Genomic DNA, 23,621 nt, shown 5'->3' with positions numbered 1-23,621 from the left:
CCCGCTCTCTACAGCCCAGCACCCTGCACTGACCGAGCCCTGCACCCTGCTCCTTATGGCCCAGTGCTCCCTGCCAAGCCCTATCCCGCTCCCTGGGGCCCAGCACCCCCTGCTGAGCCCCTGCCCTACTCCTTGCAGTCCAGCGCCGCTTTTTGAGCTCCTGCCCCACTCCCTGTGGCTCAGTGCCCCCCCCAAGCCCTGCCCCGCTCCCTGAGCCCAGCGCTCCTGGTGAGCCCCTGCCCCACTCCCTCTGGCCCAGTGCCCCCTGCCAAGCCCTACCCCACTCCCTGCAACCCAGTGCCTCTCCCCCACCCCGAGGCCTGCCCCACTCCCTGTGGCTGAGTGCCCTCTGCTGAGTCCCCGCCCCGCTTCCTGAGGCCCATCGCCACCATCCCACCTCAGGCCTTGTTCCCTGTGGCCCAGCGCCCCCCGCTGAGCCTGCTTCCTGCGGCCCAGTGCCCCCTACTGAGCCCCTACCCCCCTTCTTGCGGCCCAGTGCCCCCTGCTGAGTGCCCGCCCTGCTCCCTACAGCCCAGCGCCCCCCACCTCTCTCCCTGCGGCCCGGCTGTCCTAACGCATCCCCACCCCGCTTCCTGCGGCCCATTGCCCCCTGACGTGTCCCCATCCTGCTTCCTAAGGCCCAGCGCCCCCCACCCTTCTCCCTGCGGCCCAGCGCCCCCTAGCGCTCTGGCTCTCTCTGGGCTGTGATGCCTAATCCCTGCTAATCCCTGCTGGATCCCGGCAGTGTCTGTCCTTGGAGCAAGCAGCAGGGGCTGGAGGGGCCTGGCCCTGGGCAGAGGAGAGGGCGCCATGAGCTGGCCGGGCGAGACTTGGCAGGAGGGGCTGCCGGCACGGGCACTGCAGGGGGTGAGGGAGCTGGAGCAGCGCCTGGAGTGGGCCCACAAGGAGCGGCTCCAGAAGCAAGCACAGCTGGACACACTGGAGGCTGCGCTACACAAGCAGAGGCAGAAGGTATATGGGTGGCACCCACATCCATCCTCACCCTGCTGGGGGGCGGCACTCAGGGAGGGCAGTCCGTGCTCCCAGCAGGCCAAGCACCACTATGGCTGAGTCAATGGCCATGCTGCAGGGCATTCGCCCATGCCCCCTGAGCCAGCCAGTTCTCCCCGCCCTGGGCCAGAGCAGAGTTCGTGTCTCCATGCCCACTTCATGCCCCCACCCGGTGCACACACCTCTGGGCTGTGCACTCTTGGGCCTCTCCCCTTGGCCTTGCACACTCACACCCCATCCCTTGTAGCATGAGGAGGAGCGTGACACATGGGCGCTGCTGGCCCGAGAGCGGCGGGACCTGGCTGAGGCCTGCGAGCAGCAGGAGCGTAAGCACCAGCAACTGAGCCGGGAGCTCCAGGCCAAGGGGGCGCAGCTGAGCCAGCTGGAGGGGCAGCTGGGCCGGGCTGCCCAGCGCATTGAGGAGCTGGAGGAGGAGCTGCGGAGGTACTGGCTGGGGAATGGGGATGCCAGCGAGATGATGGGGGGTGTTAGAGGGCTGTGGTGCCTGGCACTGAGGGAGGGCACTGCCTGAGACAGGTCGGGGGACAGCACTAAGTGGGGTGCTGCCCAGGAGCAGGTGGAGGAAGTGCACAGTGGTATCTAAAGGTCAGGGTTGGGTGTTGCCCAAGGGAAGGCGAGGGGATGTGTGGGTGCAGTAGGTGATATTGTTGGGGTAGGGATGGTATGATCTGGGGGTGGGGGTGGGGTGCCTGGGGAAAGGTGAGGGAATCTGGGAGGTACAGTGTTGGGATAGTGGTGGCAGGGGGCAGAGTGAGAGTGGGGGAGGGTGCCCAGGGGATGACGAGGGGCACCACGGGGAGTGGTTTGTGGTGTTGGGGTCGGGGAACACTGTGCAGGGTGCGGGATGGGGTTGAGTGAAGTAGTGTTGGGGTGAGGGGCACCAGGGGAGCTATGGGGCTGAGGGCACTGGGGCTGGGTATGAGGGGGCACTGGGCAAGCAGCACTAATCTCTCTCTGGGGTCCCCCAGGTGCCAGGCAGAGCTGGATAACCTGCGGTCAAGCACCAACTTTACCCATTGCTGGGCCCCCCAGAAGGAAGGTAAGGAGGGCAGGAGGGAGGGGGGCTCATTCCCATCCCAGGCTGATGGGGAATTAGAGCTTGTGGCAGACTGTTGAGGAGGGGGTGGGGGGGAACAGTCGGACCCCCTTGGGGAGTTGATCATCGGCCCTGCAGAGCTGACTAGGACTGTCTCCCCACAGGGGCTGAGCTGGGCACTTGGGCGCAAAACCCCAGACTAGAGAACAGACCCCGAACACCCAGCATGAGAGTGAGTACAGAGGGTGCCCCTCAACCCCAACCTCCAGCCCCCACCATCCCACCCCAGGCTCCCCCACCTCCAGCTCGACCAGTGTCCCTCAGTCCTGACTCCCAGCCCCAGGCTCCCCCACACCAGCTCTGCCAATGCTCCTCAATCCCAACCTGCAGCCCCATGGTATCTCAGGCTTGAGTTCTCCCACCTCGATCTGCTGGTGCCCCTCACTCCTGAGCTGCAGCCCCTGCCCCACACAACTGGGGTGCATTTAGTAAAGGCCCGTATCCCTCACCCCCATATCGCCCCTTCTCCAGTTGCAGCCCAGCAGCCCCAAGTTGGGGGAGGAGCCGCTCGTACATCGAGGGGCTGCCTGGCACAGTGTCCCTCCTGGTGGCCCTGCCCCCACAGAAGACAGTCAGAGGATCCCATCCCATAGGGAGGAACCTAGAGAGGAGAATTCAGGTAAAACTGCAATGAGGTTGGGAGAGACTTTTCATGCCCAACCTAGCTATGGCAGTTTCTCCTTGTAAGCAGGTCACCAAGCCCGCCAACCTGACCCTGCCCTCCCTATAGTGGGGATCAGGATGGGTCCTGGGAAGGGCTGGGGCAGAGGAGGGGCATTAGGGGAAAGCCCCCTGTTCTCACCCCTGAGATCCAGGCTGATCTCCAGGTCCTGAGAGTGAAGCATTCTGGGTAACTTGGTTACACAGGGGCTGGTGTCCAGTCTGGGGGGAATGCAGAGAGCTGGTTGAGGACTGCGGGAGGAGCTGGGCTCAAGACATATACAGGGGTGGACATATACATATACAGCCGTGTCCAGGGTCTGCACAGGAGAGAACTGGGGCTGGTGTCCAGTAATGGCTGGGGAGGGGGATGAGCCAAGGGCTGCAGCGGGGGTGGGAGGAATTAGACTCAAAGACTATGGGGCCAAGGCAGTCCTTGGGGCCAGTGGTGGAAGCCCACACGGCTCATGATGGTGGAGGAGGGCAATGGCTCCAGGCCATTGAGGGCAGCAGTGCCATTTCTCACCCCTACCCTCTCTCCCACAGGGCTGGGGCGCGGACCCCCTGACGTGGAGGCCTGGGAATTGAGGGGGGGACTGCAGTCAGTGCAGCGGGAGTTGGCCCAGTGCACAGAGCAGCGTGACCAGGCAGTCGCTAAGGTGAGCATGGGAGAGTCGAGAGGGAAAATGGGTTAGCCTCATACTGGGTGGGAAGGGCCACTTGGGGGCTCATGGAACGGCTGCAGGGTGCAGTACCACCTGCTGCTCCTGGGGGGGCATGGAACTGCTGCAGGGTGCAGTACCTCTTCCTGCCACGGGGGAGGGGGGGCGCATGGAGATGTTGCAGGGTGCGGTACTGACTGATGCCACGAGGTGAGGCTCTAGTCCTTGGAGCACAGGGGCTGAGGGGATCAGAGTGGGGAGGCCTAGAGCAGAGGATGCAGGTCTCAGTGGCGCTGTGCAGGCTCTCTCAGAGGTCCAGAGAGGCCCGGGCCACTTCCAGCTTTTGAGGCCCCTAGCTGTCATAAAAATAAAAAATGACGACACATGGTCTAATCTTGTCTCATCAGAACTGATATATTTTTATTAATATTTATGAACATTTTTTACTCTTTGATATGACAAAATCCGTATCAGTTAACAAAAACATTATGTCTTTTACCAAATCACATCTCTTATTTGCTTAAATCTGCAGCTCTAAGCGGAGAGAGTGTGTCACATTTTGGTCTTATAGGGATGCACATAAAAACAAGTTGCGAAACTTATCAAATGCCAAAAAATTAACAAGTGTCTAAATTTGAGGCCCACTTTGAGCTTGGGGCCCAGGCCAAATGGCCCTCCTGGCCCCCTCTCTGATTGGTCCTGGCGCTATGAGGGAGCCCCACAGGGGAGGGATCATGCCCCCCTTCATCCTCCCAGTCATATTCCTGCTGCAGGTCCCCTTCTCCCCCGGCCCCCACCAAGCTGTGGTGAACAAGCAGGACACTGGTACTTCTGGAGGGGCTAGATGAGGGATGTAGCCCTTGGGGTGTGTGTTGGTTCTCCATGGGTGGCATAGAGCCATTCAAGGGCTTGCCCAATTCTGACACGTTGTCCCCCCCCCCAGGTGAGTGCCCTGGAACGGCGGGTGCAGCAGCTGTTGGAGGAGTTGAGGGGCCAGAGGCAGAGAGCAGGGGCCGCGCAGCGCCGCCTGGAGCAGCAGGAAAGGGAGCACCGGCAGGTGGGAGAACCCCTGCTGCGTAGCCCACCCCCTGCTAACCCCTTCTGCAGCACAATCCCCCCAACTTGGCATAGGCCCCTTATCCCATCCCCACCTCACAGTCCCTCCCCCGCACCCGGCACAACCCCTCCTTCCCAACAGTACCCTGCCACCTCCTCCCCTCCCTTCAGCCCCTGACCCTACCGCACCAATCCCCCTTCTGTGCTACAGACCACACACCCAAGTGCTTCCCCAGCCCAGAACAGCCTTACAAGGGGGCCTGAGGCTGAGACCCCACTCACCACAGGGGGGCCCCTTGGATCCCCTCCACCCCCACTTGGGGCTCCGGTGGTTGTGGTGATGCATATCACCCCATCTGTTGCAGGAGCTGGCAGAGCTGGAGAGGCACCATCGGGAAGTGCTGGAGCAGCAGGGTACCCGGTCGAATATCCCTGCGCCCCCCCACCGCCCACCAAATAAGGTGAGGGGGGTGTTGGTGCCAAGGGACAGAAGGGTCCCAGCATCCTGTGGCAGGGAAAGGCCCATATCCCATTTCTCACCCTGCCCTATCACAGCCCATGTCACTCACACACCTGTCTTCAGCAGGGCCTGGGGGGATCGGAGCAGGAGCGGCACCCCCCAGGCTGTGTCCGGCGCAGCCTCAGCACCTCCCGGCTGGAGCGGGTGCCCGAGAAACGAGGGGCAGCTGGGAAGGTCAGAGGTGAGATGGGGGAGTGGGGTAAGGGTGAGGCTGGGGAGCAGAAGACAGGGCCTGGGGAAAGCAGGGGTCAGAGGTGGGGGGAGGAGGGGATGCTGAAAGGGGGGCAGTGGACAAGGTTGGGTGTTTGGCCTGAGGCTGTGGCGGGGGTGGGGGCCCTGCAGGGGAGTAGGTGTATGGGTGGGAGGGGTGGTGTCTGTGAGTATGGGGATTTTGAAGGGGGCTGGGTGTGTGTCTCAGGGACCATAGGGGGCCTCAGGGGAGGTCTGGGGGTCTCTCTGTACCCTGCACCAGCCCAGTGTGGGCCCAGGGGAGCCCCCTGGCACCTTGTCCCCCTAACCGCTCCCTCTCTGCTCTGTTTGCCTTTCCCCCAGGTTCCTCAGCACAGGGTCCCCGAGCCGTGGGCAAGCTGGTGCCCGGTGGGGAGCGGGGCTGGGAGCCAGAGCCCGCCCCAGAGCTGCAGGCCCTGAGGGCTGAGGTGTTGGGGCTGCGCCGGCGCCTGGCTGCCTCTGAGAGCCTGCGCAAGGGGCTGCTGGAAACCTGCTGGCAGCTGCGCCAAGGCGCCCGGGACCTGGCTGGGGAGCGCCGGGCACTGGCCGAGATGCTGCCGGCCCAGGATGCCACCATGCAGCGCAAGGAGGCGGCCCAGGAGCTGCATGGGGCACCAGGGCCCAGCCCGGCCAAAGGGGAGGGGAGGGAACTGCAGGCCCTGGCTGTGGAGTTGGAGGCTCAGGTCTGGGGGGCACCAGGGCCCGGCCTGCCTCGGGGGGATGCTCAGGAGGTGGGGGAGCTGCAGGTGCTGCGGGGGGAGTTGAGGGCCCTGGCCCTGGGCAAGGCTGAGGCAGAGGCCCAGGCGGCCCAGGCCCAGGAGCGGCTGCGGCGGCTCCAGGAGACATTGGGGTTGCAGACAGAGCGGCTGGCACTGGCCTGTGAGGCCCAGAGCCAGCATGTGGCAGAGCTGCTGACGGAGGGGTATGAGCGGGAGCGGGAGCTGGAGCGCCTGGGCCAGGCGCTGGGGGAAGCGGGCCGGGTCCGCGGGCTGCTGGAGGCTGAGGTGGGGCACCTGCGGGTGCTGCTGGGTGGGGAGACGCCTCCCACCCCTCTCCCTGAGCCACCTCCCACATTCCCAGAGCCTGGCCCCATTGAGCCAACCCCCACAGTCCCAGAGACCGGCCCCACTGAGCCGCCCCCCACAGTCCCAGAGTCCAGCCCCCCTGAGCCACCTGCCACCAGCTCCGCTGAGCCACCCCCCCCAGTCCCAGAGCCCGGCCCCGCTGAGCCGCCCCCCACAGTCCCAGAGCCCGGCCATGCTGAGCCGCCCCCCACAGTCCCAGAGTCCAGCCCCCTTGAGCCGCCTGCCACCAGCTCCGCTGAGCTGCTCCCCACAGTCCCAGAGTCCAACCCTCCTGAGCCACCCCCCACAGACCCAGAGCCCAGCCCCCCTGAGTCACTCCCCACAGTCCCAGAGCCCAGCCCCCATGAGCTGCCTCCCACAGTCCCAGAGCCACTTACTGCCATCCCCTCTAAGCTGCCTCCCATAGCCCCAGAGTCTGGCCCCCCAAGGTTGGCCACCCCCACCCCTGCTGAGCTGCCCCTTCCCCTGGAGTTGCCTCTCAGTGCCCTGGAGTTGGCTGTGGTTAGCAAGATGTGGGATCCCTCCACAGACCTGCCCCTGCTGGCGGGGAAGCAGGCCTGGCACAGTGAGCGGGCACAGCTGCAGAATATCCTGTGGGAACTACAGAAGTCGACAAGCCAGGCTGGAGTGCAGGAGCAGGTGAGTGAACTTGGGGGAGGGCAGTTCTCCGAATTCCCTCCCCCATGCACCCCTGCCTGACCCAGGGCTTCCTTGCCCCATACCCCCAACTTGTGTCCCAGGGTTCCCCTGCCCCATTCCTCCCAGACTTGGGTTCCCGTACCCCCAACACGTGGCTGCGCCACCCCTTCCACAACACCTTTACTCTTTCTATGCCACAGCCCACCCCACCCCTTCCACCTTCCCAATGAGCCATGTGTCATCAGTGTCCTCCATCTTGGACCAAACTGGTCTCGGTGTCGCCCCCCTCACCCCTTTGCCCCAGGGTCAGGCTGGGGTTCTCTGGGGCTGAACCCTGCTCTCACTGGGATAACAGGATCTGTCTCCTTTCTCTTCCCCCACCCCCATCTCTTCCCAGCTGGAGGAGGCGCTGTCCCATCTGCTACAGGAGAACCGGGCCCTGCAGGCTGAGCTGGCGCTGTGGCAATCTCATGCCCGAGAGGAATGTATCATGCCTGCCACGGGAGACGGACAACACCAGGGGACCTCAGCCACCCCCACTGCAACACCTCTAGGGGACAGAGGCCAGGGGGACCTTGCTTATGGTAAGTGGGGGACATGGAGCGTTGGCTCGTTTTGGGGGGCTGAGATCAGGGCTTTTGCCCCAACTCTGCAAGGGAAGGGGGCTGGGCATCAATGGGCTGCACTGCCTTTCGGGAGGAGGGGTGGCACCTTCCTGCAGGTCGGGGGCAGGGGCCTGGGCAGTTGTGGGAATCATGGGGGGAGAGAGCCCTGGGTATTTGGGGAGGGTCACTGGAGAAAGGGGGGTCATGGGTGGAGGCCCAGGCATCGGGGGGTCATGGGAGCAGACCCCTAATCTGTATCCCCATCTCACTTTCTCAGTTCTCCGGACTGCCTGGCCAGGGGCACAGGATGCCCAGACCCAGACGGAGGGGCCGGCGCCAGGCCAGCAGCGCAGGGAGCTCATCTCGGCAGCCTTCGACCACACTCAGTATGAGCCCTATGGGCTGCCTGAGGTCGTCATGAAAGGTGCGTGGTGGGCGGCTGGACCAGGCACATGGTGTAGGCACTGCCCATGTCTGGGGGTGCTGATGTGTGGGGGGCAGTTCAGGGAGTTATGGGATAGGCAGCATTTGAGGAGCACTATGGGGCAGGTTATGGAGCAGAGGGGTTCAGGGAGGAGGTATGAGGCAGGGGAGCAGCAGACTGACGGGGGTATGGAGTGGAGGAGATACAGAGCAGAGGGGTACAGGGCAGGGGAAGCCCCAGTTTGGAAGGGTTAGTGCTAGGGGAGTAGGGGGAGGCATCCCAGATTATGCCTACATGAGAGTCCCGTACACCCCCCACCACCTGCAGCCAGTGACCGTGCCCAGGCTCGGCTAGGAATTCTTTCCCCCGCCCCCTCGCCGCCCCAGTTGATTTTCCATCCCGCTCAGCAGCTCTGAGCTCTGCAAGGAGGGGCAGGGGTGCAGTACTGATTCTGGCTCTGATCCCTCCCCATGCAGCTGCCCTTCCCCCCAGCAGGACATTGGAGCGAGAGTGGGGGGAAGGGGGACCACTAGCAGTGCTCCCAGCCCCCAGGGAGTGAGAGATTGGGACCCAGGTGTCCAGGATGGGGGCTCACTCCTAGCAGAGCTCAGCCCCAACGTTACTCAGCCCCAATCTCACTCTGTGCCCCACCCACAGGTTTTGCCGACATCCCCTCCGGCCCCTCCTGCCCCTATGTCCTTCGGAGGGGGCTCCTGGGCAGCACTCCCTTGGCCCAGCTGGCACCCAAAGCTGAGCCGGAGGAGGATCCCGCTGAATCTGATATGGGCACCAGTGTCTGAGAGCATCTGCTGGGTGAGCAACCCCTGTATGCACCCCTGAGCTCCACTCCAGAGGCAGCTGCATCTTTGCATTGGGGGTGCCAATATGATGATTTCTGTGTTTCACATTCTTTTCCATTCTCTTTCCAGCTTGGGTGGCAGAAATGTCCCACTCCCACACCCCCGCTACAAAGATCCCTGAACTTGCCTGGAGCTCCCCAGCTGCTATGTGGCACCTTATGGCTGAGAAGGGGAGTCCTTCCCCCGCTCCCTTCACAGGCTGGACATGCGTAACCCTCTGGGATTTATTTTACAACCTGGCTTCCTTAAGGTGCTAAAAATTGTGGATCCTACAGCTCAATGGGCTCAGAGCTGCTCAATGCCCCCCTCCCTGCACACAAGGAATGGGGCAGCTCAATGAATGGGGTAAATTGGAATCTCTGTCACCTTCTCCCCCCCCCCCCCCACCCACGCACACAGTTTGAAGGGAGTTAAGCCCTCTCTTCATGGCTCAGGGAATCAAAGGGTGGGTTGTGTCCACCCACCCAAAGTTTGGAGGAGCTACTGTGTTGAGTCATCCCCCCTGAGAGGGCCACAGCAGAAGTGGCTCAGAAAGGGGGTGGTGCAGTGCAGGGAGTCTCCCTCCAGCCCCCAGCTCTGGGGTTTGTATGTAACTCTGTCTCCCCCGGCCCCAATAAAGTTCCTTGCCTCAGCTCCAGGCAGCTCCTGCCTGCTTCTTTCCACCTTCGGGGGGTCTGGCAGCTGCATTGCTCCCAAGCTAGTCTGGGCTGGAGACACCCCACTCCTGTGCAGGTCTCCAGCATTTCAGGGTGAGAGAGTGTTATATCAGCCCCCACACACAACCCAGACATCTGCAGGCAGAGGGACAGTAGTGCCCCCACCCCATTCTGCAGGGGGGAAATGGGCACAGAGAAGGGACATGAAGCAGCTGAGAATTGAACCCAGGAGTCCTGCCACCTCCTCTGGGGCCAGGGAGGGAGCAGTGCTGGGGGACTTGGGGGGCTGCACCATCCCAGGGAACTCCCAGCAAGGGGAACCCCTCTATCCTAAAAAATCATCCCAGAATTCCATGGCAAAGGGATGTGTCCCCACATCTGTCCCCCTGGGTACTCTATGCTGGTACCAGCCTGTCCCCTCTCTGTGTACTGCCCCCCTCCATGCTCCCCCCCAAGGGTTAACAGCCCCCCCGCATGCTATCTGCAGTTCCTGCAGCCTGAGGCTCCGGCTCCCTCTGGCTGTGGCTGGGCGGAGGGGGGAGGCTCCTGGCAGCTCTTGGGCCAAGGGGGGGGTGGGGGGGAAGGCAGGCCAGCAGCTGCCCCATCCTGGGGGGGTGGGGGGGGAAGGAGGGAGGGAGGGAGGAGGCTTCACCTGTCTGCTGGATCCCAGTGCAGGGAGGAGCTGCTGCTGCTGTTGCTGCTGCTGCTAGCGAGTGAGTGAGTGATACAGGGGGAGGGGGGGTGCTGGGGCGGGTACCACTCCATCCATCCATCCCCTTCCCCCAGAACCCTGGGCCCCACTACCCACGCTGGGCAGGGAGACAGGGGCTGAGGGACCAACTGGGCTGGGCGACAGTGGCTTTATCTGGCGTGTGTCAAATGTGCAAGAGACGTGTGTGTGCGTGGTAGCGTGTGACATGTCAGACAGCCGGGGATGTGTGTGAGATGGGGTGGGATAGTGTGCGTGTGATACAATGTGTGATGCTGTGTGAGGCAGTCCAAGTACGAGATACAGACAGGAGAGAGGGGATGTGTGTTAGATGGGCTGTGACAGTGTGTGAGCTACAGTGTGTGACAGGGTGCGTGAGACAGTTCGTGTATGAGACACAGACATGGGGATGCATGTGAGAAGGGGTGAAACAGTGTGTGTGTCTGATACAATGTGTGGTGTGTGAGAGTCCAAGTACAAGCGACAGACATGGGAATGCGTGTGAAATGGGGTGTTACAGTGTGTGAGCTAGTGTGTGTTACAGGGTGTGTGAGACAGTTTGTGTATGAGACACAGACATGGGAATGCATATGAGATGGGGTGAAACTCTGTGTGTGTGTGTGTGAAAGTGTCCATGTACTGGAGACAGGCACGGGGATGCGTATCAGATGAGGTGGGACAATGTGTGTGTGATACAATGTGTGATGCTGTGTGAGACAGTCCAAGTACGAGATACAGACAGGAGAGAGGGGATGTGTGTTAGATGGGCTGTGACAGTGTGTGAGCTACAGTGTGTGACAGGGTGCGTGAGACAGTTTGTGTATGAGACACAGACACAGGGATGTGTGTGAGATGGGGTGTGACAGTGTGTGTGTGATACAATGTGTGATACGGGGGTGCATAAGAGGCACCATGTGTGTCTGTGTGTGTGTCACCCCCTGCTGGAGAGAACGAACCCAGCTCTCTGTGTGAGACAAGTGTATCTAGGTGTGTGTGTGTGTACACCATAGAGGGCAACAGAGGGCCGTGTACATCACCCCCTACTGGCAGAGGCCAAGACTGGAGCAGCTGGGTGCTCCCCCTGCAGCTGGCGCTCCTGCCCCGCTCCCTACAGCCGTCCACTGGGAGAGGCCGGGCATGGACGCTGGCTGGCTGGCGGCCCCGTGCAGTGCCAAGCCTGCGGTGGCGGCACCAGGGTTTGGCGGGGCAGAGCTAATTGAAAGCTCCTGTTAATTGGGCTCTGGCTGACAGGTTGGATGGGGGAGGGCTGGCACAGAGCCAGCTGTGCACCAGGCAACTTCCCCCCCCCCCCCCCCCCGCATCCAACCGGGACTGGGAGGGGCCGGGAGACTCAGCCCCCCTCCGTCGCTCCCTGGAGCCCAGCTACTGTAGGGTCTGGCTCTGCACGGCACCCAGGTGAGTGAATGGGGCAGCCTTTCCCCCGCGGGGGGGGGAGGAGACCCCCGCGCCCAATGCAAGGGGGGGTGTACAGTGTAACCCCTATGTGTGGGAATCCCGGTCCCGGGGTTAACTCCCCCAAGACCCTCCCCACCTGGGACCCCTGGGATTGGGGTTAACCCCTCCCTCCGACCCACCGCATGGCCCCCGGGGACTGGGGTTAACCCCCGCCCCCTGTGGGCCCCCCCCCCCCGGCCGCCTCCATGGGCATCTGAGCACACACCCGGCTGCTCCTGCCCCTTTAAGCTCGGCTCCTCCAGCGACAGCATCTCCTGGCAGCAGCCCCGGCGCCGTCTCATTGCCCTGCCCGCCCCGCCGGGTGCGCACTGCGCGCTGCTGCCCAGCTGGGGCCCGGCCGGGGGAGGCAGCAGAGCGCCCCCCTCCGGAGCTCCTTGGCCCGCCCCTCTGGCCGTGGGGGAGCGGGACGGGCTGGGCCTGCGGGGGGGGGACCCACTGGGCAGAGGTTCCGGCTCCGAGCGGCGCTGGGGGGATCCCAAGGGGAGGGGGGCCGAGCCGGGGTGTCAGTGCAGCTGCCCTCCCGCCGAGCACCGTAAGGTATGGAGTGGGGGAGGGGGTCTCGGCGTGATGCCCCCACTCCCTGTCACCCCCTTGCAATGAGCAACCTACCCTCCCCCCGCCCCATGGGCACGCTGGGGGCTGAGGCAGAGCGGGGGGCGGGGGTGGACGGGGCGGCAGAGGGAATGGGGGATGGGAGGGTATCATAGTGGGAATGGAGGGGGTATATCCCCACACCCCTCCTCCCGCAGTATCGTGGGCATTGGGGGGTATTTGGGAGAACTGAGGTTGCTCTATATTATGGGGGTGGGGAAAAGGGGTGTCTCTTCTCACCCTGCCAAGCTCCATGGGGTTTATGGGGGTGGAGGATGTTAGGTCTTTGTGTGGTGGGGGTTGTTGGAGGAAGATGGGTGTGGTCTCCCCCTGCAGTGAGCTACCCCCGGCCACACCACATGGTATTGGGGGGTGGGAGATGGCATAGAGGGACGTCTGTGCAGTGGGGGATATGGGGAGTTGGCAGAAGGAGGGTGTCTTTTCTGGACTCTGCCTCTGTCCCCTCCCCCCAGAGAGCTACCCCCAAAGCCCTCTATGCATGGGGTATTGGGGTGGGGGCATGGGGGATATTGGGGGTATGCGGGTGTAATGGGTGTCTCTATGCAGTAGGGACTATGGAGGGTATGCATTTTGCCATACTCCTCCCATCCCCCCACCCCAGTGAGCCACTGCCCCAGAGCACCATGGGCTACTGGGTGTGGCATATTGAGTTGGGGTTCTCTAAGTAGGGGGTTTATTGGAGGGGGCAAAGGGAGCATATCAGGGTGGAAGCTATGAGCAGTATTGGGTATAGTGGAGAGTCTCTGTGTAGTGGGGTTATTGGAGGTATGGATGGGGTGTATCAGGGTAGGGACTATGAGGGTGTCTAAGCAGTAGGAGTTATGGGGGTATGGGTGGAGTGTATTGGAGTGGGACCTATGGGGATCTCTGTGCAGTGGGGGTTATTGGGGGTATGAGTAGGGTATATAGTGATATCAGGGGTGTACGGGGGTGTAATGGGGTCTCCCCAGTGGAGGTTAATGGGGTGTGGGTGGGGGGCTATAGGTGGTATTGGGATGTAATGGGTGGTCTCTGCAGTGGGGGTGAGTGGATTATGGGTGGGGCATATTGGAGGGGGTATGGGTAGGGTGTATCAGAATAAGGGGGCTATGGGTAGTATTGGGGGTCTCTGCAGTGGGGGCTATTGGTGTATGGGTGGGGCTTATTGCAGTGGGGGGCTATGGGTGGTATTGGGATGTAATGGGGGACTCTGTGCAGTGGGGCTATTGGGTTATGGGTGGGGTGTATTAGGATGGGTGGTATTAGGGTGCAGTGGGGGTCTCTGCACTGGAGGTTATTGGGGTATGGGTGGTAATAGTGTGGCCTCCCCCCACACTCATCCCTGTCTCCTCCCTGCAGTGAGCTCCCCCCTGACCCCTGCCGCCCCTCACCCTACCGAGAACCATGGGGCACTGCCTATCTGCTACTCGTCTAAGGAGTCAATCCTGAGTGGGGCGGGGGTGGGGCAGACAGCCCTTAGTGGGCGGGGCAGCGTGATGCGACGGGCTACGGTGCTGGCCCTGCTGACCGTGGTGCTTGCCTACCTGGTGAGTGGCGCCTTCGTCTTCCGCCTGCTGGAGCAGCCGCATGAGAGCCGCCAGCAGGAGGCACTGCAAGCTGCCCGTGAGCAGTTCCTGCAGAGATACCGCTGCGTGCCCAGCCAGGAGCTGGACGCACTCATCCTGGTGAGATGGTGGGAGAGGGGCATGGAGGGGGCAGCTGTGGGGCATGGATGGGGTGGGTGTATGGGGGAAAGAGGGCAGCAGGGGTAGGGCATGGGGGAGGGGGTAATAGGCATTGGTGGGGCGGGGGGATGGGAAGTGCTGTGGCCATCACTGAAAGTCCCCTTAGTTACAGCGCTGCCAGTTCACTCGCTCAGGGATGGTGCAGAGCCTCCAGCTTTTCCTAAAATCCTAATGAATTAATTCTGAGTCCCCCAGTCCAGAAATTAATTCTCCCCCCCCCATACATCTGCCCCCCTCCTCTTGCAGCTCCAGGGGCTTGTCACCCTCCCTCAGTTTGGGATGAACAGGGCTGGAGGAGGGAGCAGGGCTGGGTTCTCTCTCCTCCCCTCCCCACTCCTCTCCTGGGAAATGCTGTCCACTGCTCCTTATCTCTCTCTCCCGCCCCCCCCAGCTGATATCTCTTGTGGGGGAGGGAGAGCATCACCTGCCTCCTGCAGAAGCCCTGATTGGCTGCCTTCCCAGGAGGTGGAGAAAGTGGGAGAAGGGCAGCCAATCACAGGGGCTTTTCACCCTCACCTGTGGGCCAGGCTGGAAAACACCTGAGACTGGCCAAAATCAGAGTTGTCAATGTGGGGAGGGGATGGTTGCAAGGGGTAGGTGGGGAGGGACTAGTGCTGGAGGCATGGGAAGGGTGTGGGGGGCAGGTGTCATTGGGGTGGGCAGAAGCAGATGCAGGTTGGGGTGATTTGGGGGGCAATGAGGTGGGATGAGGCTGATGAGGGATTTCCAGGGGGAGATGGGGAGAGGAAGGAGAAAGAGGGGAGGGGTGGGGGGCAGTCAAGTGTCTGGGTCAACAGCCATGGGGCAGTCAGGAAAGGGTTGGCAAATGTGTACTGGGAAAGCCAAGTTTGGGGGTAAGAATGTGGGGAGGGGGCAGCAGGAGCTGGTACTGGGTTCCCCCCATCATGCACTAGCATTAACTCTTTCCCGTCTCCCCCAGCATGTCAGAGATGCCATGGGTGCTGGCGCTGACCCCACAGCCAACAGCACCAATAGCACCAGCACCAACTGGGACATGGGCAGCGCCTTCTTCTTCGCTGGCACCATCATCACCACCATCGGTACTGGCCCGTGGGGGGTGGGTGTGTGTGCTGTGGGTAGGTATTGAGGGCAGAGCTGGTGGGGGTGCTCAGGGCTGCGATAGCAGGGAGCTGCAGTTCAGGATTAAGGGGCATCCGTTCTGCCCCCTCCCTGCTGACTCCGTGCCCCTCCCCCAGGGTTCGGTAACACATCCCCCAAGACAGACGGGGGGCGTCTCTTCTGCATCTTCTACGCTCTGGTTGGGATCCCGCTCTTCGGGATGCTGTTGGCTGGGGTGGGCGACCACCTGGGCTTCTCACTGCGCCAGGCCATCGGCAAGGTGGAGGATGTCTTCCTGGTGAGTGCCCTCTGCGTCTCCATCCCCCTGCCCCTGCAGAGCCAGGGCCCATGTACCCAGCAGCTCCAGGGTCCCCAGTACTTCCCCCTTTCCAATCCCTTATGTCCAGCAGCTACAGTGTCTTCCACTGTCTCCCTTGGTCTCCCAGCCTCCTGTGCTCCCCCAGCATTCCCCCCACATGCCCCCTGCACCCACTCTCCGGGCTGTGTGCAGAGCAGGGGTGCTGCAGAGGAGGGGTCAGACAGTGGGTCAGGGAGCCTGGCTCTGCTCCCCTGCACTAGATCTCTCCCATGTTGGGGGCTCCTGTCCCAGGGGGCTCCTGTCCCAAGGGGCTCCCCAGTCTGTTTCCTCCCCCAACACTCTCTGCCCCCAACCTGTGGGTTCCAGGGATTCCCTTCCCAGAGGTGGGGGGAGGGTCCTTTCCCCAGGATTGTGAGACGCAGTTCCCCTCCTGGGTAGGGTGGCCCTTCCGAGGTGCAGAAAACCCAGCCTTTGGCTGCTCCACCACCTAACAAATCACAACCCCTGGCCGTCACCCCATCAACCAATAACAAAGTCCGGTCCATGGGTCACACCACCACCAGAACCTGGCCACTGGCCATGCCCCCTATTAAGAAAAAGGGTCCTAGTGCCCATTACAGGTATTACTAGAATGTGTTAGAGAACCGTTTTACAAATCAAACAAACAACCGCCCCACAATCTGTATATTTGTATGTTATTTTATCATTTTTCTTACCTCATTCTAACACGGGCCACAATCCAAACTACAAGGCATGGATTGTAGAGTGCTTTAACGTCCCAAGTGAAAAAACCCAGCACAGAAAATCTTCTACCTGGCAAAGCAGTACAAAACCCGTCCAGGTGGCACCTCTGCTGCCAGGGGGCTGTGTGAGGGGGTGCAAAGGAGTGTGTGTTGGGAGGAATCAGTGCATGAGAGGAGCAAAGGGGTTGGTGTGTGTGGTGGGGGGTTCCCCTCTCGGGGGTCAGAGTGTGCATCGGAGTGGGGAGGGCCGGGACAGTCTGTGGGGAGGGGGCTTTCCCCTGGTCCTCCTCTGATGCTGTCTCCTCCCCCCCAGAAATGGCAGGTGAGTCCCACCATTGTGCGGGTTCTCTCTGCCCTGCTCTTCATCCTCATTGGCTGCATCCTCTTCGTCACCATCCCCACCATTGTGTTCCAGCGAGTGGAGGGCTGGACCCTGCTGGAGTCTGTCTACTTTGTGGTCATCACGCTGACTACCATCGGCTTTGGGGACTATGTGGCAGGTAGGCATGGGGGGGAGCTACATGGGGGAGGCTGTTGGTGGTGGGCAGGAGGGGGGCTCAGTGAAAGCTGGGCTTCATGGGGGACAAGGGAAGGGGTGGGGAGCCTAGTGTGTGTGTGGGCTAGTGTGAGAGAGCCCCTGGTGGGACAAACTGTGGGAGGTGCGGGGAGCGGGAGACAGGGAAGGTGGGTGGTGGGGTGTGATGTCCTAAGTGGAGCAGAGGATGTGGTACAAAAGCTAATTATAGCATGACTGCTCAGTAATAGCGACCATAATGTAATTAAATTTAGCATCTCTGTAGGGAGATAACACACACACACAAAAATCCCACTACAGTAACATTTAATTTTAAAAAGTGGAGCTACACAAAATGAGGACACTTGTTAGATGGAAATTAAAAGAAGCTGTCACAAGGGTAAAATGCCCGCAAGCAGCGTGGGGACTATTTAAATACCCCATAATACAGGGTCATAGTGAATGTATACCCCAAATCAGAAAAGACAATACGAGGACCAAAAGAATACCACCATGGCTAAACAGCAGAATAATGGAGGCTGTTGGAAACAAAAAAGCACGCTTTAAACTTTGGAGATCAAATTCCAATGAGTTCCAACAGACTCAGGTTGATTAAGGGTACAAGTGTAATAAGACAGGACAAGAAAGAACTTGAGAAGCAACTTGCTAAAGACGCAAAAACTAAGAGTAAGAATTTTTTAAAACACATCAGAAGCAGGAAGCATGTCAGATAGGCAGTGGGGCCAGACCACAAAGGTATTATAGGTGTACTCAAGGATGACAAGGCCATTGCAGAGAAGCTAAAAGGATTCTTTGCATCAGTCTTCACTCCAGAGGATGTGGGGGAGATACCCCCATCAGAGCTATTCTTTTTGGGTGATACATCTGAAGTACTATTACACAGATGTGTCAGTGGAAGAGATTTTAGAACAAATTGATAATTAAACTGTAATAAATCACCAGGACCAGCTGGTATTCACCCAAGAGTTCTGGAGGAACTCAGACATGAACTGGCAGAACTACTAACTGTGGTCTGTAATCCGTCACTGAAACAAGCCTCTGTACCAGATGGCTGGAGGATCGCTTAATGTAATGCCAATTTTTAATAAAAGGCTCCAGAGGTGATCCTGGCAATTACAGGCCAGTGAGCCTGACTTCAGTACTGGGCAAACTGATAGAAGCTATAGTAAAAAAACCTGAATTATCAGTTAACACTGATAAACGCACTTTGTTGGAGAAGAGTCAACACAGCTTTTGTAAAGGGAAGTTGTGGTTCGTGACTCTAAGAATTCTTTGAGGGGGGTCAACAAGCATGTGGATAAGGGAGATCTAGTCGAAATAGTGTACTTGGATTTTCAGAAAGCCTTTGACAAGGTCTCTCACCAAAAGCTCTTAAGCAAAAAGGAGTCATGGGATTAGAAGGAAGGCTTTCTCATGGATCAGTAACTGGTTGAAAGATAGGAAGCAAAGGGTAGGAATAAATGGTCAGTTTTCAGAATGGAGAAAGGTAAATAGTGGGGTCCCCCGCAGACTGGGACCTGTGCTATTTAACATATTCACTAATGATCTAGAAAAGGGAGTGAAAAGTGAAATGGCAAAGTTTGCAGATGATAAAAAATTACTTAAGATAGTTGAGTCGAAAGCAGACTGCGAAGAGTTACAAAGGGATCTCACGAAACTGCATGAGTGGGCAAGAAAATGGGAGATGAAATTCAGTGTTGGTAAGTGCAAGGTAATGCACGCTGGGAAACATAATCCTAGCTACACATCCAAAATGATGAGGTTTAAATTAGATGTTGCCACTCAAGAATGAGATTTTGGAGTTATTGTGAGTAGTCCTCTGAAAACTTCAGCTCAATGCGCAGCAGTGGTCAGAAAGGCTAACAGAATGCTAGGAACCATTAGAAGAAGGATAGAAAATAAGACAGAAAATATTATTATACCACTATATAAATCCATGATGTGCCCACACCTTGAATGCTGTGTCCAGTTCTGGTTGCCTCATCTCCAAAAGGGTATATAATGAAACTGGAAAACATTCAGAAAAGGACAGCAGAGGTGACCAAGGGTGTGGAATAACTTCCATATGAGGAGAGTCTAAAAAGACTAGGACAGTTCAGCTTAGAAAAGAGACAATCAAGGGGGAATATGATGGAGGTCTACAAACTCGTGACTGGTGTAGAAAAATAGAGAAGTCTTGTTTACCCCTTCCCACACTACCAAAACCAGGGGGTCATGGATTGAAATGAACAGGGAGCAAGTTTAATACAAACAAGAGGAAATACTTCTTTGCACAGGGCACAGTCAACCTCTCATGAGATGTTGTGAAGGACAAAAGTATAACTGGGTTCAAAAACGAATTAGATAAGTTCATGGAAAATAGGTCCATTGCTGGCTGTTGGCCACAATGGTCAGGGATGGATGTACCCCATGCTCAGGGTGATCTTAACCCTCCAACTGCCAGAAGCCAGGCGGGGAAGACGGGTGGATCTCTCCAAAGTGCCCTGTTCTGTACACTCTCCCTGAAGCTCTGATATGGGCTGCTGTCGGAAGACAGGATACTGGGCTAGATGGACCATTGGCTGTTCTTTTGTGGCCTGGGGGGCCTGGTATGGGGAAAGGAGGATAGGGAGGGGGCAGAGGGAAGCAGGTGGAAAGGGGTTGGCAGGAGGATTGGGACAGTGGAGTGATGGGGGAGTGGGGCAGGGAGGGCACAGCTGGTGCAGTGCAGAGGTTGTGTGTGTTGGGGAGATGCTGAGACACTGCCCCCTCCCAGGTGATGGTATGGGGGATGACCACCCCTGGTACAAGCCCCTGGTCTGGTTCTGGATCCTGCTGGGCCTGGCCTACTTCGCCTCCATCCTCACCATGATTGGCAACTGGCTGCGAGTGCTGTCCCGTCGCACAAGGGCCGAGGTTGGTACCCCATACTTCCCCCCACCCCACCTCTCTGATCCCCTCACCCCTCAGACCCCCTCATTGCCCCCATCCTGCCCCTTATCTTCCCACAGAACCCCCACTACCCTGCCCCTCTGACTGCCCCCTTTTGCATACTTTCGTGGACCTCTGACAGACTCCCCTCTGCTGTGCTCCTCTGCCCCCCACTTCCCCAACCCCCCTACTTTCTGCTATCCTGCCCCCATCCCTCCAGCTCCCGCTACGGAACCCCCACACTGTCTTGCCCCTCCGTCCCCCTTACTGCCTCCCTTTTGTATCCCCCCATGGACTCCCCACTGTCTCCTCCTGTCTCCCACAGACCTTCTAACCCCCGCACTGTCCCCCACCTCACCTCTCCAACTCCCAACGGACTCCCACTATCCCCTGCCCCCCTACCGCTTTGCATCCCCCCATGGTGTCCCCACCCCATCCCTATGACCCCCCCACTACCTCCTCAACTGGCTGCGAGTACTGTCCCAGGATACACATGCCAGGGTTGGTACCCCACTACAGACCCCTTCAAAACCACCACCCCTTCCAGCCCCCCAAAGGACCCCCCATCCCCCCCATTGACAACTTGCTGGGGGTGCTGACCCAGCACACATGGGCTGACATGGGTCCTCTGCACCTCCCAAGTGACCCCTCCCTCTGACCCCTTCCACAGCCCCTGCATCCCCCCTGTGGACCCTGTCACTGCTCCACCCCACCCGCACAAGATACACCCACTGGTGGGTGCTGTCCTGGCACACACAGGCCATGTTCCCACCCTGCACAAACACCCTAGCATGCACCCCCTCCAAAAGAGCCTCAACCCACATCCTGTACACATACCCCAGGATGTGCCTACAGGTGAGGGAGTGGATGGGGGGTCAGCCTGATACCCCACCCCCAATCTAGCAGAGTGTGTGGGTGGGGAAGGAGATGGGAGGGGTGGAGTAAGCATGTGGGGGGTCGGTGGAAGTGGAGGGAGGTCAGTGGAAGGGCTTGGACAGGTTCCCTGACCCCCCCCCCCACTCTCCCCACAGACGGGGGTCTCACCCTGCAGGCTGATGGGGGCTGGGGTGTATGTTGGGGGGGATCAGTGGAGGGATGTGGGCAGGAAGGTCAGTGGGGAGGCTCGGTGATGTATGCGGTGGGATCAGTGGGAGGTTTCCTTGCCTGTCCCTGATTCCCCTCTCAACCTACAGATGGGGGGCCTCACCGCTCAGGCTGCCAGCTGGACAGGGAATGTGACGGCCCAGCTGCGGGTGACAGGCATGGGGCTGCCCGAGAAGCTTCAGAAGGTGGGAACGCTGAAGGGACACCCGCCCTCCCCTATGCCCCCGGAGCTTCCACCCACCATGCCTTCTCCCTCGCCTCGCCCGGAGCCCCCCTCTCCCAGCACCGCCCTACAGGTGGCACAGCTCAACGCCCGCAACATGGCTGCTTCAGCGGGGGGCGGCTTGTGCCCTATAGACTACATGGGGGAGAACCTGGCCTTCATCGATGAGAGCTCCGACACCCAGAGCGAAGCACCCAGCGAAGGGAGGCTGCAGGCCAAGCGCCCCCGCCAACTCCGCCGCCTGCGTACCCGCCACACCCACGGCCAGCCCCCCGGCCTGCCCATGGACCTGCTGAGCCGCACTCGCCACAAGGGCGAGGCGGTCTAGAGGGGAGTGGAGCAACCCCAGCACGGAGACTGCCCCCCTGCAGCATGGTGCTACCTGTCCCCCCCAATAGCACGGAGACTGCCCCCTGGCTGTCAGCTGGGCCTACCTGTGGTACCAACTGGGCCCCCCTACACTGCCAATGGGGGCCCCCCAACACAGACCTCCCTTCCCTCCTGGTACCAACTGGGCCACCCAGCATGGAGACATCCCATCCCCTTTGATGCCAACTGCCCCCCCTGCTGCCAACTGCCAACCAAGCACTGAGACTGCCCCTCTCCCCCGGTACCAGCTGAGCACCCCTGTCACAGAGACACTCCATTCTCCATGGTCCCCTCAAGGTGCCAACTGTCCCTCCCCAGCACCAGACCCTACCCACACCCAGCAAAGGGATTTGCCCCCATCCCCTTCCTGGTACCAGGAGATCCCCCAGTACAGGGAATCCCACTACACAGACACCTACCACCCCAGCTCACAGACTAACTTCCTCCCCTGGAGTGTCTGCGGGGCAGCTTGTGGGGGACACCCCCACCTCCCCTTAAATCTGTGCCTCATTTGCCTTGCAGGATGGATCCTTAACCCCCCCCCCAAAAAGGGGGCGGAAGGATCAACCTGCCAAATGATATTCTGAACTCCCAAACTCCTGGGAGGTGACCCCTCCCCAAGTCAACTAGGGGGAGTTTACTGAACCAAACAAGGGGCTATGCTGTTCCCTGCTGCCTCCCCCCGTGCTGTAGGGAGTGGAGGTTTCCACCCAGCGATCCCCCTGTGTGTCTGTCCTGTTGCCGCCCCCCCCAATCCACACACACAAAGGTGCCTGTTTGACTCGGTTCGATGGATGATTTTTTGTTTTTGTTTTTTATTTTCCAGATTAAACCAAAATCTGAATGAGAGACACCGCATCCATGTGTCTGTCCAGGGTGGGGTGGCTGGCAGAGTGCCTCAGAGAGGGGGTGCTCAGAAGGCACTAGCCCAGGAGGGGTGGGGGAGCATGGAAGAGATGTAGTGGGGTTCAGAGGCAAAGGGGTTTGATGTGGGTTTGATGGGGGACAGGAACTGGGGGGGGCAGTGCAGAAGGGGTGCTGGGAGTGGAAGTAAGTGGAGCATGATGGAGGTGGGGTCACAGAGTGGGGGGTGTCACCCTTCCCAGGGGTCCTCCAACCCCAGGGGACATGTGCAAGGTGTGGTGTAGGGGATTGGGGACCTTGGGGGGTGAGTCTCCTCCTCCCCCAGCTCTGCTGGGGGCAATGAGGGATTCTGGGGTCCCTGGAATGGGATGTGGGGGCCTGGAGACCGTTGCCCAGCAGGATTCTCCTGTTGCCATGGCATCACCTCAGAGCACCACGGCGTCCTGGTCTGAGTGGAGTGTCTGTGAGTCCATCCTTTCCTTGGGGGGGGGGGGTGCATGATCATTGTGGTCTCTAACCCCCCCAAACTCCAGCTTTTCTCTGTGCCCCATAGTGGAAGGGTATAGGGGGGCACAAAGTAGGTGGGGGTCTGATGAGAGAGGGGGAGTGGAGGAGTAAATGGGGGGCAAAGGTGTGTGGCTGGGTTTGGCGGGTTAGCAGGTGTGTGTGGAGGGGTAGGCAAATGTCGGGAGGAGTGACCGAGCCGCAAGGGGCATGAAGGATGTGGGGGCTCAACAGGAGTGCTGGGGTGGGGATGATTGGGTACCAAGGACATGGGGGGGGGGGCTAAAAAGGGGTGGATTGGGTGGGGGCCGCTGGCTCTGACACTTCCTCTCCCCTTGGTGTCTCAGGCACTGAGCTCACCCAAGTCCCTGGGGCATCATGAAGAGTGGAGATGAGCCGGACACAGAGCAGGTAACAGGACATGTGAGGTGACACCCCCAAAATCCCTCGGGGGTGTGTGCAATGGAGGATGCAACATGGATAGGAAGGCATCTGGGGACACTATGTCTCAGTTTGGGGGGGCCTGTCGGGGCACTGGATCCTGATTTCAATGGCGGGTGCATCTGGGGCACTGGTCCTGATTTCAAGGGCAGGAATCTGGGGGCATGAGGTCCCCATTCAGGAAGGGGCTTTGGGGTCTCAATTTCAAGGAGGGTGTCTGGGAGAGCTGGGCCCCAATTCACAGAGGGGTGGCAGTGGCATCTGGGAGAGCTCCAGTCCTCTGGATAACCCCCTTCCAGCAAAGGGACTGTGAGGGAGGGGTACCCCATTAATGGCTTCCTGGTGCATTACAGGGCAAGGCAGGAATGGAACTGGATGGCGAGATGGAATTGCGCCGATGGTGAGCATAGAGGATGCTGGGAATATCACCCCAAAGGTGTGGGGTACAGGGCTGCATGGTTCCCTGGGGGAGCCAGGATACCAAG

General features: G+C 59.9%; 2 protein-coding genes across 5 annotated transcripts; both read left to right on the top strand.

Annotated features, from left to right (window-relative positions):
* The first annotated feature begins 242 nt into the window (after positions 1-242).
* LOC114018209 (actin cytoskeleton-regulatory complex protein PAN1) lies at positions 243-9,493 on the top strand. Its single transcript, XM_027832482.3, has 14 exons — positions 243-972; positions 1,259-1,455; positions 2,001-2,071; positions 2,233-2,300; positions 2,600-2,747; positions 3,335-3,447; positions 4,394-4,507; positions 4,872-4,967; positions 5,093-5,207; positions 5,579-6,978; positions 7,376-7,562; positions 7,861-8,007; positions 8,665-8,820; positions 8,937-9,493. Exons 1-13 carry the CDS (start codon positions 811-813, stop codon positions 8,805-8,807), a joined length of 2,961 nt encoding a protein of 986 aa, XP_027688283.2. The 5' UTR covers positions 243-810; the 3' UTR covers positions 8,808-8,820; positions 8,937-9,493.
* A 1,816-nt stretch (positions 9,494-11,309) lies between these two features.
* KCNK4 (potassium two pore domain channel subfamily K member 4) lies at positions 11,310-22,176 on the top strand. Of its 4 annotated transcripts, none has more exons than XM_043551952.1 (7): positions 11,310-11,648; positions 13,659-13,984; positions 14,985-15,105; positions 15,262-15,422; positions 16,500-16,686; positions 19,477-19,616; positions 20,825-22,176. In XM_043551952.1, exons 1-7 carry the CDS (start codon positions 11,489-11,491, stop codon positions 21,284-21,286), a joined length of 1,557 nt encoding a protein of 518 aa, XP_043407887.1. In that variant the 5' UTR covers positions 11,310-11,488; the 3' UTR covers positions 21,287-22,176. The 4 variants fall into 4 exon arrangements, with proteins under 4 accessions (XP_043407887.1, XP_043407889.1, XP_043407888.1 ...); XM_043551954.1 differs by lacking the exon at positions 11,310-11,648 and adding an exon at positions 12,023-12,245; XM_043551953.1 differs by lacking the exon at positions 11,310-11,648 and adding an exon at positions 12,409-13,085.
* Positions 22,177-23,621: the final 1,445 nt, after the last annotated feature.

The sequence above is a fragment of the Chelonia mydas genome, chromosome 7, assembly GCF_015237465.2.
Source record: "Chelonia mydas isolate rCheMyd1 chromosome 7, rCheMyd1.pri.v2, whole genome shotgun sequence".
Taxonomy (NCBI): domain Eukaryota; kingdom Metazoa; phylum Chordata; order Testudines; family Cheloniidae; genus Chelonia; species Chelonia mydas.
This window is presented reverse-complemented; position numbering and strand designations above follow the sequence as displayed.

Excerpts from the sequence above, each read along its gene's own strand:
- KCNK4 (XM_043551952.1), top strand. The coding sequence starts at position 11,489 with ATGGGGGAGGGCTGGCACAGAGCCAGCTGTGCACCAGGCAACTTCCCC. Across the intron at positions 11,649-13,658 it reads TGGCTCTGCACGGCACCCAG|TGAGCTCCCCCCTGACCCCT; the intron begins GTGAGTGAATGG and ends TCCTCCCTGCAG. Across the intron at positions 13,985-14,984 it reads AGCTGGACGCACTCATCCTG|CATGTCAGAGATGCCATGGG; the intron begins GTGAGATGGTGG and ends CGTCTCCCCCAG.
- LOC114018209 (XM_027832482.3), top strand. The coding sequence starts at position 811 with ATGAGCTGGCCGGGCGAGACTTGGCAGGAGGGGCTGCCGGCACGGGCA. Across the intron at positions 2,072-2,232 it reads CTGGGCCCCCCAGAAGGAAG|GGGCTGAGCTGGGCACTTGG; the intron begins GTAAGGAGGGCA and ends GTCTCCCCACAG. Across the intron at positions 4,508-4,871 it reads AGGAAAGGGAGCACCGGCAG|GAGCTGGCAGAGCTGGAGAG; the intron begins GTGGGAGAACCC and ends CATCTGTTGCAG.